The sequence below is a fragment of the Meleagris gallopavo genome, chromosome 3 (genome assembly GCF_000146605.3).
Source record: "Meleagris gallopavo isolate NT-WF06-2002-E0010 breed Aviagen turkey brand Nicholas breeding stock chromosome 3, Turkey_5.1, whole genome shotgun sequence".
In the NCBI taxonomy this organism is placed as follows: domain Eukaryota; kingdom Metazoa; phylum Chordata; class Aves; order Galliformes; family Phasianidae; genus Meleagris; species Meleagris gallopavo.
Window position 1 is genome coordinate 29,510,869 of NC_015013.2, and position 15,252 is coordinate 29,526,120.

The 15,252-nt window shown below is 36.9% G+C and overlaps 1 protein-coding gene across 12 annotated transcripts in view; it reads left to right on the plus strand.

The window, feature by feature from the left end:
- FHOD3 (formin homology 2 domain containing 3) overlaps positions 1-15,252 on the plus strand; it is a 370,085-nt gene that overhangs the window by 333,181 nt on the left and 21,652 nt on the right. For 9 of the 12 annotated variants that reach the window (XM_010708572.2, XM_031552794.1, XM_010708574.2 and 6 more), the window contains 3 exons: positions 6,267-6,457; positions 7,990-8,182; positions 13,363-13,386. In XM_010708572.2, the coding sequence (XP_010706874.1) occupies positions 6,267-6,457; positions 7,990-8,182; positions 13,363-13,386 (408 nt within the window). The remainder of the gene's footprint in view (positions 1-6,266; positions 6,458-7,989; positions 8,183-13,362; positions 13,387-15,252) is intronic. The other 3 variants (XM_031552792.1, XM_010708581.2, XM_010708582.3) reach the window with 1 other exon arrangement.

Consider the following 15,252-nt stretch of genomic DNA (forward strand, 5'->3'; position numbering starts at 1 on the left):
GAACAGTCTGACCCTGAATTATAAACACCTCAAATTTGTGTTTTCCACGTAGAATCTTGGAACATCTATAACTTTGAAGAGAGAAAATTTTTATCTATGATGCTGTATGTCTTTCTAATACCTGTGATAAAATACTTGCCATTTCATTGTGAATTTAAGACAATATTTATCACTGGGAAGGTATCAGACTATTTAGTGCACTTCGTGGGTACAACAAAAATGCAGAGATTCAAGTTTTGCTTAGAAACTGTCTGGATTTGTTTACCACTAAGAGAAACAAGCTGTAGCAATAAACTATAAATGTACTAGCAAACAACATAAAACTTAAACAAGGTTACCAAGGCTAAATACCAAGTTATGCATTGGTATTCAAAATACAGTGTAGGATAGTTTAGAGTGATCTTGAAGATAGATGCTTTTCAAGGAGAAACCTCAGGTTCACTAGTTGTGTGAGAAAATTGTTTTTGACCCTTTTCAAGGGCTGAAAGTATGTAAATAAAAGGAGGCAGGAAACAGTATAATCAGGTGCAGCATCTTTGATTTTAGTACAGTTATGTGCTCTCAGTAGCCGCAAGTTTAGCCCAGATAATAGAGGAGATCTAGTTAGAAGAAGAAACTTATGTGCAGAACACATTCCAGATGAGGAAATGCTGAAGGAAAATAACCTGATATCTCACAACAGCTACAGATGTTGGCTGTGTATGGGAATGCATACCTAGAATTGTATATGTTGCCCTTAGGAGTATACAGGAAGCCACTTAGGGTTTGAACCATCTCATTTAATTCCCAAAATCGCCTCAAACAACCCCTCCTCTCCCAAAAAATTATAAGTCCATTTCCTGTGTTACCATGAGATATTTGTCTACACGTTTAGCTGTCGGCCCAATTAACATCCCAACCTGAAGACCAAGAAGGTTCTCTGAAACGTGTCCTGCCTGGGTGACCATCATGGTCTAGCATTTCATGAAGTAGAAAATATGTAATTTATATCCATGTCATATGAGGTTGGACTTACTGCACACAGTTGGACAGAGTGCAGGCCTTTTAAAGGATCAAAGTTCATGGCATCTGAATGTGCAGGGAGCTAAATGCTGAGCCAGTTGTTGTTGGCGGTGGTTTTTGGAGGAAAAAAGAGTCAGGTAAAAAGAAGAACTGAAGTCATTCTGGTTGATTGTATATCTTGTGATATTGTTGTTTCAACCTAGTGAAGTGAGGAACCTGATAGAATTTCTTGTTATTATGATTTATTCCAAGTCATCCATTACTATGGTAGCAAGCAATAAATAATGATAGAAAGGAATTAAAATTAGTGCTGGAGTTGCTGGCATGGGTTTAGAAGGTTTAATTCTTGACCTGAGTGTCCGCTTTGCAAAAATACAGTGGTGCCTTAAACTGAAAAAAGCTATTTTTAAAAAAAAGAGTTGCCCATTAATGACTTATGGCAGTGGTTTCCTGTATGAGACTGACCCTTCAGGGCTTATATCCCATTGACTAGCCTGTTTGGATGGAACATCTCTGGCTACTCTGCTCTGATACAAGTGTCTACAAAGGCACTTCTCAGAAGACTGAACAGTGGGCTTAGCAAGAGATTTCACAGATAAATAACAATTAGTTCTGAATATTTTTCAGCTAGTGTGGTTGTGAATGGAGAAGAACCCGTCAGCAGGAAGGAGGAACATATCAAGTATATCCCACAAGAATTTAGAAAGTTGCCTTATTTTAAATTGTTTTATAAATGAAAATAAACATTACTCAGTGTCTGAAAGAAGAATCATTTTTACTTTGTGTAAGAGCCTAAGACCACAGTTTCTTTTGCCTGAGGCAAAAAAAAAGATGGCATCCTGGCTTGGATCAGGAGTGGTGTGGTGAGCAGGACTAGGAAAGTAATCCTGCCCTTGTACTCAGCATTGGTGAGGCCTCACCTCGAGTACTGCGTTCAGTTTTGGGCACCTCAGTACAGAAAGGACATTGAGATGCTGGAGCAGGTCCAAAGAAGGGCAACAAGGCTTGTGAAGGACTTGGAGAATATGCCCTATGAGGACTGAAGGAACTGGAGCTGTTTAGTCTGGGGAAAAGCAGGCTGAGGGGAGACCTTATTGCTCTCTTCAAATATCTGAAAGGTGATTGCAGTGAGAGCAGGGTTGGTCTCTTCTCACTGGTGACAGGACAAAGGGAAACGGCTTCAAGTTGTGCCAGGGTAAGGTTAGGTTGGATTTCAGGAAACACTTCTTTACAGAAAGGGTTGTTAAGCACTGGAATGGGCTCTCCAGGTTGAGTCACCATCCCTGGATGTGTTTAAAAACCATTTGGATGTGGTGCTCTGGGACATGATTTAGTGGAGGGTTGTTAGAGTAGTATGGTTAGGTTGTGGTTAAACTCGATGAGCAAGTAGAAGTAGGAGCAGCAAGCTTAATCTCTTTTTGCCTATATGTGTACTGAGTTGAGGAGGAAGAAGGTGTTTCCATCTTACTGAAAGTCTCAGGGCTGGGCACAATACCTGTGTGCTGCTGTCCAAGGAGAAAGCTGTAATGGCCATTTCATGTTACTGCTTCCTTTTATTCAGCAGAGTGTAATTATATCATCAGTTGTTATCTGAGCACCTGCTGTTTAAAAGTCTCCTGAAGTTCACAACATGATGCAAAACTCACCTGAATTCCTTCTTAGTCATAGCTTGATCTTCCAGCTGCAAGGAAGAATTCTTTTCCTTCAAGAAAAAAATGAACAAAAAAATCCCAGCAAATCAATATTTCCACCATTATGCAATGTGAATTATTTTAGTGAAGTGTTGGAAATAAACATACAAAAAGGTGCAATCCTTGCTGCCTATATGGGGTACCAGGAAGTTAGTGTGGTGGTAAATACGTCTATTCCTGTTTCTTTATGTATGTTAGACTGATGCACAAAGAACACGTTTGTTTTCTCCTTATCCCCAAACTACAACATGTCCCTGTGATCATTAGTTATCACTGTCTCTTTTACAAGGTATTTGTGACATTTTCGTTATTGGAAGACATCCCTAACAGAAGAATAGAAGCAAAAATGACAACACAAGCAAATTGTAAAGATACTGCTGAACACTGTGATTGCTTTTAAAAGGTTGTGTGCAAACACTGATCTAGGTTTGGACCACTGCTCTCATCTTTTATAGTCAGTTACCTCTTAGAATGTTGCTAAACTGTTGCTTTGTAGATGTATTCACATTTTACATACATTTTTCAGTGATGCAGTTACCTGCTGTTTTATGATACAAATGTGCATAGAATATTGGTCACATAGTCATTGAAATGATGCTGCTCAGAACACGATAAGAACTTCTTTATTGTCTGAAACGTATTTGGCTTAACAGCAGAGAGAAAACTGACATTTGAAATGTCATGCAGGTAGTACTCTAAAGCTGCAAACTATGAAATGTTTTGATACACAATCCAGTCTGAACATCTAAATCTTGTCACCAGGCTGATAAGTAGTAGTATTATTGTTCTGTTGATTCTTTTTCTAGAAAGATCTGAAGACTTAGCTATATTTCTCTGTGCTGTGATGGAAAGCAGTTTCTAGAGCTTGATTAGAGGAAAGGGAGATTTTATGGCATATTGCACGGGTGAAAAAGCTCTATGCGCCTCTTTACATATGAGGCCTAGGATAGACTGAAATGTTTTTGATTCTGTATCTCAGTTCTGTTTATCTCAGGACTCTATGGAAAATCACAGAATATCTACGTAATTTGCTCTACTGAAATAGCATTTCATGAAATATCAATCAAGTATGTGGTTGCCTCTGAAAAATTTAGATTTCAAGATTTCATAAGTGGATAATTTTCCAGAAGTGTATTCCTTTTTATCCACAAACAAGTGACTGAACTCTGGAGAGCTTGCAGCCAGAAGATTTTAGATTTGATGAAGATTTGTCACATGCCTGTATGCGCAGGATGGTTTGCACATACTTCAGTTGAATTGGAAATTTGCAGGCAAATTATTCCATGGTATCCAGGAGTTTACAACTTCTGCTTGAGCAGAGCCACTTCTGTTACATGGGAATTTATTCCAGGGGAGCTCACGTGGTACTCTCTTTGCTGTAATCTCCTTAGGATTACCACAAAAATTTTCATTTGTGCTTAAAGATTCTGGTGCATCTTTTAGCAAGACCTGACATCCCTGATCCCCAGTGAAATTGCCCACACTTGTGAATACACTGACAGTTAGCAGGTGTCAAGCATCAGGGAATTTGCCGGGACTCTTCCATACAGATGTGCTGTTGTTCTCCAAAGATCTCTCTTGAGGATCTACAAGCTTGATCATCAAAGATTTTTGATAGATTAAAACTCAGCCTGTTTTTAATGAAAGTTATCATTTCATAGAATTAAACTTCTGTGTAGCAGGGGCTGAGAAGCTTCTCCTACCAGACTGGATAATTTTTAGTAGTAAAATCTAGAAACATGTCCTCCTGACTTCACTTTTCAGCATTCCTCATAGGAATATTAGCATTTCTTCCCACGTGTGTTTTAGATGCATCATCTATGGAGAGCAGCAATGTGTTTATTATCAACAGTGAAAATACTGACCCGGAAGAGACTTAAAAAAAAAATACATATATACAGTGATATGCTAAAGAAAACAAAAACCCCACAGCTGCGTTGCCTGCAGGGCTTTTCTGAATACCAGAATGGATCAAAGGATGTTTTTATTTCCTTGTGATGAGGATAAAATCATCATTTTGCAAATCATGGCAAGAAAAAATGCAATCAATACCAGGAGATTTTTAATCATAATGGATTTCTTATGGCTGTACTTAGCATAGATCTCAACAGTGAGTGCTGCATACAGATAGAAACTTCATTCTGTGTGATGTGATGTTGCAACCAGTGTTAGGAATTGGGACTTAAAATAAAAGAAGAAAACTTACATTGAGACTTATCTCCGTTAGGTATTTATCTCAGCTCTAAAGATTTTAATCCAGACTTTCCAGAATTGGAATAGCTGGTTTCCAAGGCTAATTTCTTTTGCAGTCATGAATAGCTTTTAGCACACGCAGGAAAATACACTCCCATTTGAGTACAGTCATTTGTAGTTCACTCTGCAGCGAACAAAAAGCTGTCTCTGTCACTGATTTTCATTTAGCATTAAGGAATTAACTGGAGTTCCGGATTGTAACATTTTAAAGTGATGTGTTTGGAATCTGACAGCTAAATCTGCGTTTTATAGCTTGAGTTCATGTGAACTGTGAAGTGGCATTATAAAATACATTTTTCCTTTCTTAGAATTTAAGAATGTGCTGGTTAGTTTTCAAATTTGTTGAGTTCATACACTTATCTGCTGTGTCTGGGTAATTAAAGCACTTTGTCCAGTTATTAGCAACACATCCTGAGTGACTTCTGTAGACCAGTGTGATCTGAACCCCTTTTTTGGATGATGAGTAAGGGAGAACCTCTCTTTCACCTTCTATGGAATGCATTGGCTTCTGTCCTGATGACCGTTACTGTAGGATGCAATAGTTTATTTTAACTGTGTTGATGGGCTTTCAAAGACGTTATATAATTATGTTAGAAGCTAAAAAATTCACACTGTATATCAAGGGATGAAAGGTAGTGCTCAGATCACTAAATAGCACTTGCTTTGAATAACACTTTGAAAAATTCTAGCCTCTGAATTTTTTGGTTAGAAGTCAGCACACAATTAAGGGAATATATCCAAGTGCTTTCTAAACTGATGAAGTGTTGGCTGGAGAATACAGTGAGCAACAAGCATGGTATGAAAAGCTATGGGTAGTAGAGAAAAAGATTAAGAGAAGGGGAGATAAAGTTTTGTGTTGCCTCAACAAAACTTACTGGGTCATGTAGTTCCAAAGATTTTAGCAAGGAAAAAAGTACATCACAGTGTTTTATTGTATTTTCTGCACATGCTAGGTCTCCAAGACCAAAATTAAAAATATTTGTATATGAGAATATGTATTTTATTTCAGTTTTCTATACCAACATTTAATATGTAGACAAAGTACAACAGAGATAGATTTCAGGCTGGACAGGGCTCTCAGCACCCTGATCTGCTGTGATGTCACTGTTCACTGCAGAGGAGTTGAACTAGATGACCTTTAAGGGTCCCTTCCAACTCAAACAATTCAGTGATTCCATGATATCATAATTACTTAGCTGAAATTAATAATGTGAATAAATATTATTCTTTTACATGAATTGAACTGTTCAGATGTCCAAATATGTTACCAAAATGATTTTTGTTGAAGTGTTAAATATTCTTTATTTTTTTCTTTCTTAGGTTGACTTTGAACAACTCCAGGAAAATTTGTGTCAGATGGAAAGACGGTGCAAAGCGTCTTGGGATCACCTTAAAGCTATAGCAAAGCATGAAATGAAGCCAACTCTAAAACAAAAAATGTCTGAGTTCCTCAAGGACTGTGCAGAAAGAATCATAATCCTGAAGATTGTTCATAGAAGAATTATTAACAGGTACAGAATTAGGCTGGAGGCAGTGCTATCTTGGCAATACGTAACTTGCTAAAATTATAAATTATGACAAATACAATTTTAATGTTTAAACTGTATGTATATGGTGCATAAATTCTCAATGACACTGTTTAAGAAATACCCTCACTCAAGGAAGTTTCTGTATTTCTGATAAAAAGATGATCCAGGCAGTCATTTTTCCCAAGATGCAGTAATTGGGCCTTTGAACTTCTAACCCCCAACTGCTAGCAACTTTTTGACTAAGTTCTTTGTTTTGTGTCCTTCCTTCAATACTTTGGAGGGGAATCGGCTTACTGTCTGGTTAACAAGAATATATCATAGCACAGTACTGAAGTTCTAATGACAAATATGTTACACTTATGAGCTGAAAGGAGTCCTATGCAATGAGTTATTCTTTAATCAGCACCACCCCTATCTACAAGATTTTTGACTGTGTTTTATGTCTATATAGCTGAAGATGGAATTTAAAATTCCTTTCATTAGAACTTGTTGGATTTAGTTCCATCAATGGAGTTGATACTAACTTTAGTGCTCTGCAATGTACAAATACATGATAATTCCATGATAAACCATATTGCTTAGGTCAAAATTAGGATCTGGATTCCAAATGATCCCAAATCTGTGGATATACAAATTGAGAATTTAATTCAGCTCTTCTTTTGTTTTCATAATGACATTTTTTCATGCCATACAGCATGAAAAAGCAGAAATCCCACTTGCAGAAGGGAATCTCCTGTTCTGTACGCATTGTACAAATAAAAAAATGCTAAGTTCTTCACATTATGTGCTGCAACAGATGCTGTAGGCTTCTCCAAAAATGTATTTGTGAAAATGCATCTTTATAGGGTTGGGAAAACTTTTATCACTGGGGATACAGTTTCAGTTAAAGAGATTCACATGCATTTTTAAACACTCAATGTTCTATTGTAAATCATGAAAAATAGAAGCAATAGTAAAAGTTGCAAATAGTGTGAAAGTTCTGAATGCTATGGAACTGGTGAAACTGTGAATTGATAGTATCCCAAAGTATTTGGGAGATAATACAACTACGGACATTTTTATGAAACAGAATTTTTTTCTTGTGTTTGCTAGCCTGTAAATCTGCATTCTTCTTGTCTAGACTTTTTCCGACATCATAACAGCCTCTTTGAAGTTGCCTAATACAAATAAATAGAATTGAAACTTAATAAATACTTTTTTCTATAGCTGAAATGAAGTCGGTTGTTCACATGCCAAATTAGTCGTATGAAGTAGATAGAGTTCCATAAAAATCTTATCTCCTGCATCGGCCTGGGAAATTGGAATGGGGGGAAGTTATCATAGACTACCCTTTTATGTTTTTAATTATAAAGCATAACAATGTTATGCAAAGAATTCACAAAAATTTTGTAGCACAAATGAAATTATGGAAGTTAATAAATTAGTAAATGAATTCACTGAAATGCTGCTGTTTTTCCTAGAAACTATAAATAAAGATTTTTCTCCTTTGCATTCATAAACTCATTCTTTTTCAGGTTTCACTCATTTTTGTTATTTATGGGCCATCCTCCCTATGCGATACGTGAAGTCAACATCAATAAGTTCTGCAAAATTATTAGTGAATTTGCTCTGGAATACCGCACCACCAGGGAACGAGTCCTGCAGCAGAAGCAGAAACGAGCTAACCACAGGGAAAGAAACAAGACCAGAGGAAAAATGATCACAGATGTAAGTGGCAAAATACATTCCCCAAAGCATCAATTTTTAAAAGTCTTTCATTGAATGTCGTATACAAAGTGTTTCTAACCTTTTTTATTATTATTAGGAAGTTCTTCTACAGTAAATAACAGCTTCTTGTCCTTGAGAATGGATACATTTTGCTTTGTATTAATTTATAGAATGAGAACAAACCCAGATGCATCCAAAAAGAGCATCTCTGTTTGTCTAAAACAGTACACAGAATCTCTGGATGACACCAGGAGTTCTGTATACATAAACAGCCAAGAATACAAAAAGGCAAATGAAAACTGTAGAATTAGGCTGCTAGGTGAGGGCGTCAAAAGATCACGTATGATGGACTACTGTAGCCATTTAAGTGATTACAACTGAATTTTAAAAGGATTTTTTTCTCTCATCTTTGAATATCTTGATGTATATAGCCTTTAATCTTAGTATTTGACATATTTTATGAGTATATACATATGAGTCCACTCAAAAATACTCTTTCTTACCTTTAAAGCACAGACGAGACGATTTTATTATAACAGACTACACTGGGGTTCTGAAAAACCTGACAAATTTATGTACACAGTAGATGTTATCCTGCAAGCTTTGCTGAAAGTATTCTTGCATTTTGATCAAAGACATTTTTAGAAAGAGTAGTTTTCTCAGCATGGTAAGCATTCTAAAAAACCTTGATTTTATTTTTATCTTTTTTTTTTAAGTTGATGTAGTTTAACTCAATCCAAATAAACTTTTAAGAAGTGCCAGTACTTAATAAAAGTTTCCAACTGTCTCAAAATCCAAATCTGGAGTCTCAATTAGATGAGAGTAGCTCGTTGCATATGAAGCTACCTCTGCCTTTGGCAAGAAAACGCCTAAGCTGATTGGAGTTTTATGAGTCCAGCAACTTAGGTCAAAAAATGTGTATGCATTGAAATTGATATAAATAAAGATTATTTTTAATCCACTGACTCACAATCATTTGTAAATCTTTCCTGGCAATATCCTTTTTAAATCTGGATATCTGCCCCATCTACAGGGAATGTTAAACCTGTGTTATTATCTCCAAAGATTTTCCTTTTGGTCTAGCCTCAGGTTAAGGAAGGGATTTTAATTTTACATGTAGGGTATAACACAGTCACACAAACTTTCAAAACTACCACTGAAGAACTGAGATAATTTTCTTCATTTGCTTCCCAGTCTTTCTACAGTATTCCATAGGAGATAAAAGATAGCTTTCATCAGAGAGATTAGTAAATTAAATTTTTCTTTTCCTCAGGTAGCTTCAGTGCTTTTTATTAATTTAAAGAGTAGTGAGATGTAAAGGAGTTCTTGTTTTCTTATGTCTTATGTAGCATAGTGTTTCTGTATTGCATGTCTAGGAGAATTGGCTGCAGCAGAACCGAGAAGTTTCTCTAAGTCCTACTCCTGCAGAAAATGTGATAGAAAAAAGGAAATGTGACCACTAAAAGCTAGGTTCAGGAAGCAGAGAGAAAATAGCCTTTCAAACAAGAAGAAGGATGAGGGTTGATAGCTGGTAAGTGAAGAGCAAGGCTGTTGACTGAAAATGTAAGAAAAGAGGCAGTTAGGCTTGACCCAGAAGTATTGTTTGGCAATTGAATGCCATCCGACAGGTGGTATTGCACCTAAATCTTCTGGGTCCACTGAAAGGGAACATTTTTTGCTTATCACTATTTAATAATTATATAATGGTCTTTTTAGCTTAGAAAAGGACTTCTCTGGAGTGAAAAAACACATTCTTTGAAATTTCCCTTACAGAGATGTTCTTTTAGGGAGTTCCTCGTGTAGCCATATGATTATTTCTTACTAAAACACTTTTTCTGTAACCCAGTGGTATGGCCTCAATAACCATTTGTTTGATTGTAATATCTAGTAAAACAGAATTAAATTACATTACAGCTTTCTTTGACAACTTCATAGTCAAGTCTTCCTCAAAACAAATTTTAGAGTCGGAAGTGTGGAAGATTTTTGTGTGCAGAGTGATGAAAAACAGGAGTCTTATTGTAGTGTTGTGTTGGCTGCGCTTTGTATCTGTTTCTGTTTTTCTTACTGCTTTATATTTGCGTTGGGAAGGGAAAGTATATCAGTAATGCACTGACAGTGTGTTGAATTAGTAAGAAAACACAGAGAAGAAATTTTAGATCTTGACATTTGAAAGAAATTCAATGTAGAAACTAGTGCTAAAAAGAATAGGGATGTGGAATTTTAAGTATTTATCTGTGATTATCTGATATTTACCTCACTGTCCTTCTGAAAGTTTCCTTAAGATCCAGCCCTATAGTACGTTGTTTTCAGGCAGAAGAAGAATTTTAGCAAAAATGAAAAGCAGTGAGCCAGAACCATCCCAGTCCTTAACAAGAAGGCACATCTCTCATACCTTGGCCTCCCGCAGACTTGGAAGGCAGAGGAGTACTGGCACTTGGACAGTCTGCTGGCTCCGTGCATGGAGAGCTTTCATCAGCTTCAGCAACTGCTCGCAGGGTATAGGGCTGAGAAACAGGCAAATTTTCCTCTCTATTTTAGCCTTTTACCACAGAGATCTTTACATGCAGCTGAAATAGGCTGGGCACTGTCAGTTCAAATCTCAGAGAAAGGTGCCTGCAGGAGAGGGAGACAGATCAAGGAGAGTAGAAAAGAGAACAGCAAGTGGTCACAGTTTCACAGAAAAATTGCTTACTCTGTGTCACTTGTATCTGACTTTAGCTAGTGATGGCAGTCACTCAGTTCAGGCACACTAGAAATAATAAGCAAACAAAAGAGAGAGGAAATAGAATTGTAGATATGAGTCTGAGCTTTTAAATGATTTTTAGTAATAGTAGGTAATATAAGCATCCATCTCCCAGATTTATGAAGCTCTACTTTTTATGATGCTTAAGAGTCTCAATTCCATAATTGCTATGTAATAGAAATATTTTTCAATGGTAAATCCACCACATACAAATGCTAGCTTAGAGGAAAAATGGGAGGGGTTGGGAAGTGAAAGAAGAAGGAAGGGAGAAGATATCCACAAACTGTCTTGCAACATCTTGTAGTGGATGACAGAAGAATCAAGCAATGGTTTTTTTCTTAAAATTTACACTTTGTTCCTACAGAAGGTATTTAGGAATATTGTTCCATTGCTTTTTGGTATTATTACATCTGTCAAAATTGTCCCAATTTATTAACATTTCTCAATGTATGTGTAATAATGAAATGAAAATGGAAGGAAAGGTAGAATGCACACAGTTGAATGAGAGTGGATTCCCTTTCTGAAACTAAAGTTCTATTCATTCATTTTGCTGCTTTGTTCCTGTTGTCAGTATTTACTAGGGGCAAATGGCTCTCCAGACATGAAAACATGAAGAGGACCATGAACTCCTGAGCAGCTTTGGGTGTCAAGCAGCAGTTGGGGGTTTGAGGATGAGAATGGCAATGTCCTGGAAACTAGTCATGAGAGGAGTACATTGCTCTTAATATAAATCCTTTGCGAATAAATACCTTCTAGCTATACTAAAGAGGCAGGAAAGCCAGCATCTGGGACTTTCCCTGTAAAAATTTGGCTTGAGATAATTCATTTTTGTCTGGAGCACATTGTTTGTAATGTATGTATTCTGTTCTTGCACCTTTCCTTCAGTGCCTTTTGCATGTTTTTTAGCTTAATTTGCTCTCCTCCTGCTTTTTATTATTAGGTAGGTTTACACACGGATTAGAACACAAGCATGTTCTTGCTTCCTGTTCTTCTCCTTTCTGTTTCTAATTCATGCCAAAAGGGAAGTGGCCTTCTTCAGATGGATTGCTTTACTGTGTGACTCCCTACCCTCCCCCCTACTCCCCAGGGTCTGGAAAAACAAATGGATCTTTTCATAATGCATAGGGAACATACCTGCCAAGGTCCCTCTGCAAAATATCTGCTTGTCTAACTGTCAGTGCCACTGTTTCCTAAGCAAAATAGGCATGTCATGCTTTGAATAAAACATACCCTTAAAAAGTAATGTTAATATGCTGCACAGCACTCTCACAGCTAATCTTCTTATGGAGATTGTGCTGAAACAAAGCTGAGGGCCAAAGTAAATCAGGCTTTCACTTTTAATGATGAATGTTTCTGGAACAGAATGTATCAATCCCAGACAGAAATCATAGTTGAGATGGAGATAAGGTCAAAAATATGTATTAGTAACACAAAGGAGGGAAGCAAATTGGTGGAATGCTTCTTTTAAAGAAGCAAAATAAAACCCACAGGTTAAAAAGATGTGTCCGATTTCTAGGACTAAATGAAAGTTATGGAAACAGGCAGCCCAGATTCTTGAGAAACTGTTTCACTTGAGGAACCATTTAAGCAGGGTTTGAATTTTTTTTGTTTGTTTGTTTTGTTTTTTGTTCTGGTTTGTTTTTTTTTACATCTCAGTAAAGAAAAATATTTGCTAATTCCCTGTAAACTTCCAGATTCAAGAACACTCCATGTACCATAATATTTTGACATGCCCATTACCTTTTATGTTGTGTAACTATCCGAATAGTTATACATGCCTGCTGTCATGGAGGGAGAAAGCCCTGACTGGCAAAGGATAATTACATCTCTGTAATTCCCAGGATCTGGTATCAGGCAGCTACTGAAGAACTTTAAACACGTATTCAAAGACTACTTAGCACTTGATTTTAGTGCTCCGTTCAATTGGAACTTGAAGTCGGAAAAAAACATCTTAAAAGGCAAGCACTGAAGTGTGGAGAGTAGGGAATTGCCAAGAAACTGACCTCGCTCTGGGAGAAAGCAAGCAGGACCTCCATGCTCTGAACAGAGCTGAAAAAAAGTGTGTCCTTCCTAGTGCTCTGTTTCCTCAAGGTGAAAAATGGGCAAGCAGCAGTATGACTCAAGGGAGAGAGAGAAATATGAAGGCTTAGGAATAATTTCAGTTCATAAATTCTCTAAGAAAAAACAGGAAATCTTATTCTACTGACAGTGACAGTCTGTTCTGTTTATAGTATGATTGTGTTGCATTAATTGAAAGACATTAGCCAGTCAATTGTCTAAGGAATGAATTCCTTATATGTTTCGTATTTTTATGGCCTCCTATAATTGTATAAACAGTACCATGGTTACCTCTTACTTTGTCGTGGTTTGACCATGCTGTCCTTCCTAAATCTTCCTGTTTGTCCTTCTCTGCCCTGTCCTTTGTCCCCGGTGGCAGACTGATGAAGAAGAGGACACCGAGGTATGGTTCTTTGAAAGAGCATGTCATTCCCATGTCCCCTGTGTGCTGTGACATCTAACTTCTAACTCAGATACTATGGACTGCTCAATTCATCTGCTCAACTGGAACTACAAACCATGACACTTTTCTCATAGCTTTTTGTCTCTATCATAAGAGTGCATTTTTGCAGTCAGCTTTAACCATATGCATTCCTGCTCTCTTGAATAGGGATATTCCTATTGATATTGATTGAGATTGATTTGATCTGATTTGATTTGATCTGATCTAATAATTTAAAGTTTCATCATTTGTTTTTTTTTTAGCATCTGTCTGCTAAACTGCAAAGTAGTCAGTGATCTAAACGTTATAAGGATCATCAGTTTATTTGTGTTAAGGATTTCCATGATAATTTCATAATCATCATTAAGCTGTGTGTATCCAACTATTCCTGTTTTATAAATTGTTTAAAAGCATCAAGATATAGGGATGCAAAGTAAATTTTAATGGTTATCTTTGCCATATGAAATGTGAACAAGATAATTGATTCACCATAGAGGCTAGCTATGGCATAGTTCATACATTTGTCATGAATTACTCCTGAAGATGATGTTTAAAATGAATTGAGGAGTGAATAAATAATTCAAGAGCTATAAAGTAGCAGTTTTATTCATAATAAACCAGTTATTACTTTGCAGAGCATCTATTGTGCAATGCATTTTTTGTTCAGCATCAGGCACTGAACATAAACAATGTGGCTTAAAGCTCAGTGTTTCAAAATATCACCTATTTGCTCAAGAGACTGAAGCTTGGGTATCAGTGTACATCAGTGTCTGAAACTTTAGGAAGTTAAATTAAACCTCCTGGCTATGTAGCTTCTCCCTGGTGATGGTTTATGCTGTGTAGATTGGGCTGCAGAAAGAAAATTACAGAAATAGACTTTTCATGCCAGAGTTTAACTAACATGTGCGAGTACTAATGGTTATCTGAAATCATTATCCTTTTACTTTTCCTAAGGCAGTATTGATTAGATTTACAACCAATTGTATAGAAGTGAGTATTCTTAAATGCAAAAGCTGCATGTACTTTCAAAGAAGTTTCTCTCTAATTTTTTTTGTCTATTAATTGCACATGATATTCTAGCACTTGCACATCTTCCACATGAAAATATTCCAAGCTAGTACTTTAAAAACAAAACACACTTCTCAGTATTAAAAATAAATATCACACTGTTATATTTAACTTAGTGCCTTGTGAGGATTATTGTTTTGCTACTCAGCTTGCTGTCCTACCCCGAAAAGTCATTATGTTAGAATAGAATGATCCTGTTGGTGGTTTCCAGATGAAATATTTTCAGTTTGCAGCCTAACAGCCCAGGGGACTCGATAAAAGCTCTGAAAGTAGGGCTGAGCCTTTTCCTCCAATTTACTGTTCTCCGAAGGAAAGGCTCTGAGGTCTGCATTGCTGTAGCTGGCTGGCTTGATACCATCAAGTTAATAAGTAATGTTGTTTAGTATGCAGAAGAGGAACAGAATGCAGCACACCTTCCTTTTTATCTGTGCTGGGTCTGTGGGAATAAGAAAGATTAAAAGGAAAAAGAAAACATATTTCAGTTTCTGAAAACTGATAGGACTAGAAACAGCAAGGAGCATTATCTATTGATGTCTGTTTGCTGATGGGAGCCTGTCGTTTCTGTGGTTAGGACTGTACCTCAGATATGCTGTAGTCTTTCTGTAGATGAGAGTAACGGAGTGATTATCACTGTTGCAGCCTTTTTCAGGCAGAAGCTGGAGGAGGAGAGCAGCCTAGTGCTTCTGCTTCCAATGCACAGTGATGCAGGCCCCTGTTCTCCTCTAAAAGCCTCCATTCCTGCTGTAGTTCACCTGGCTT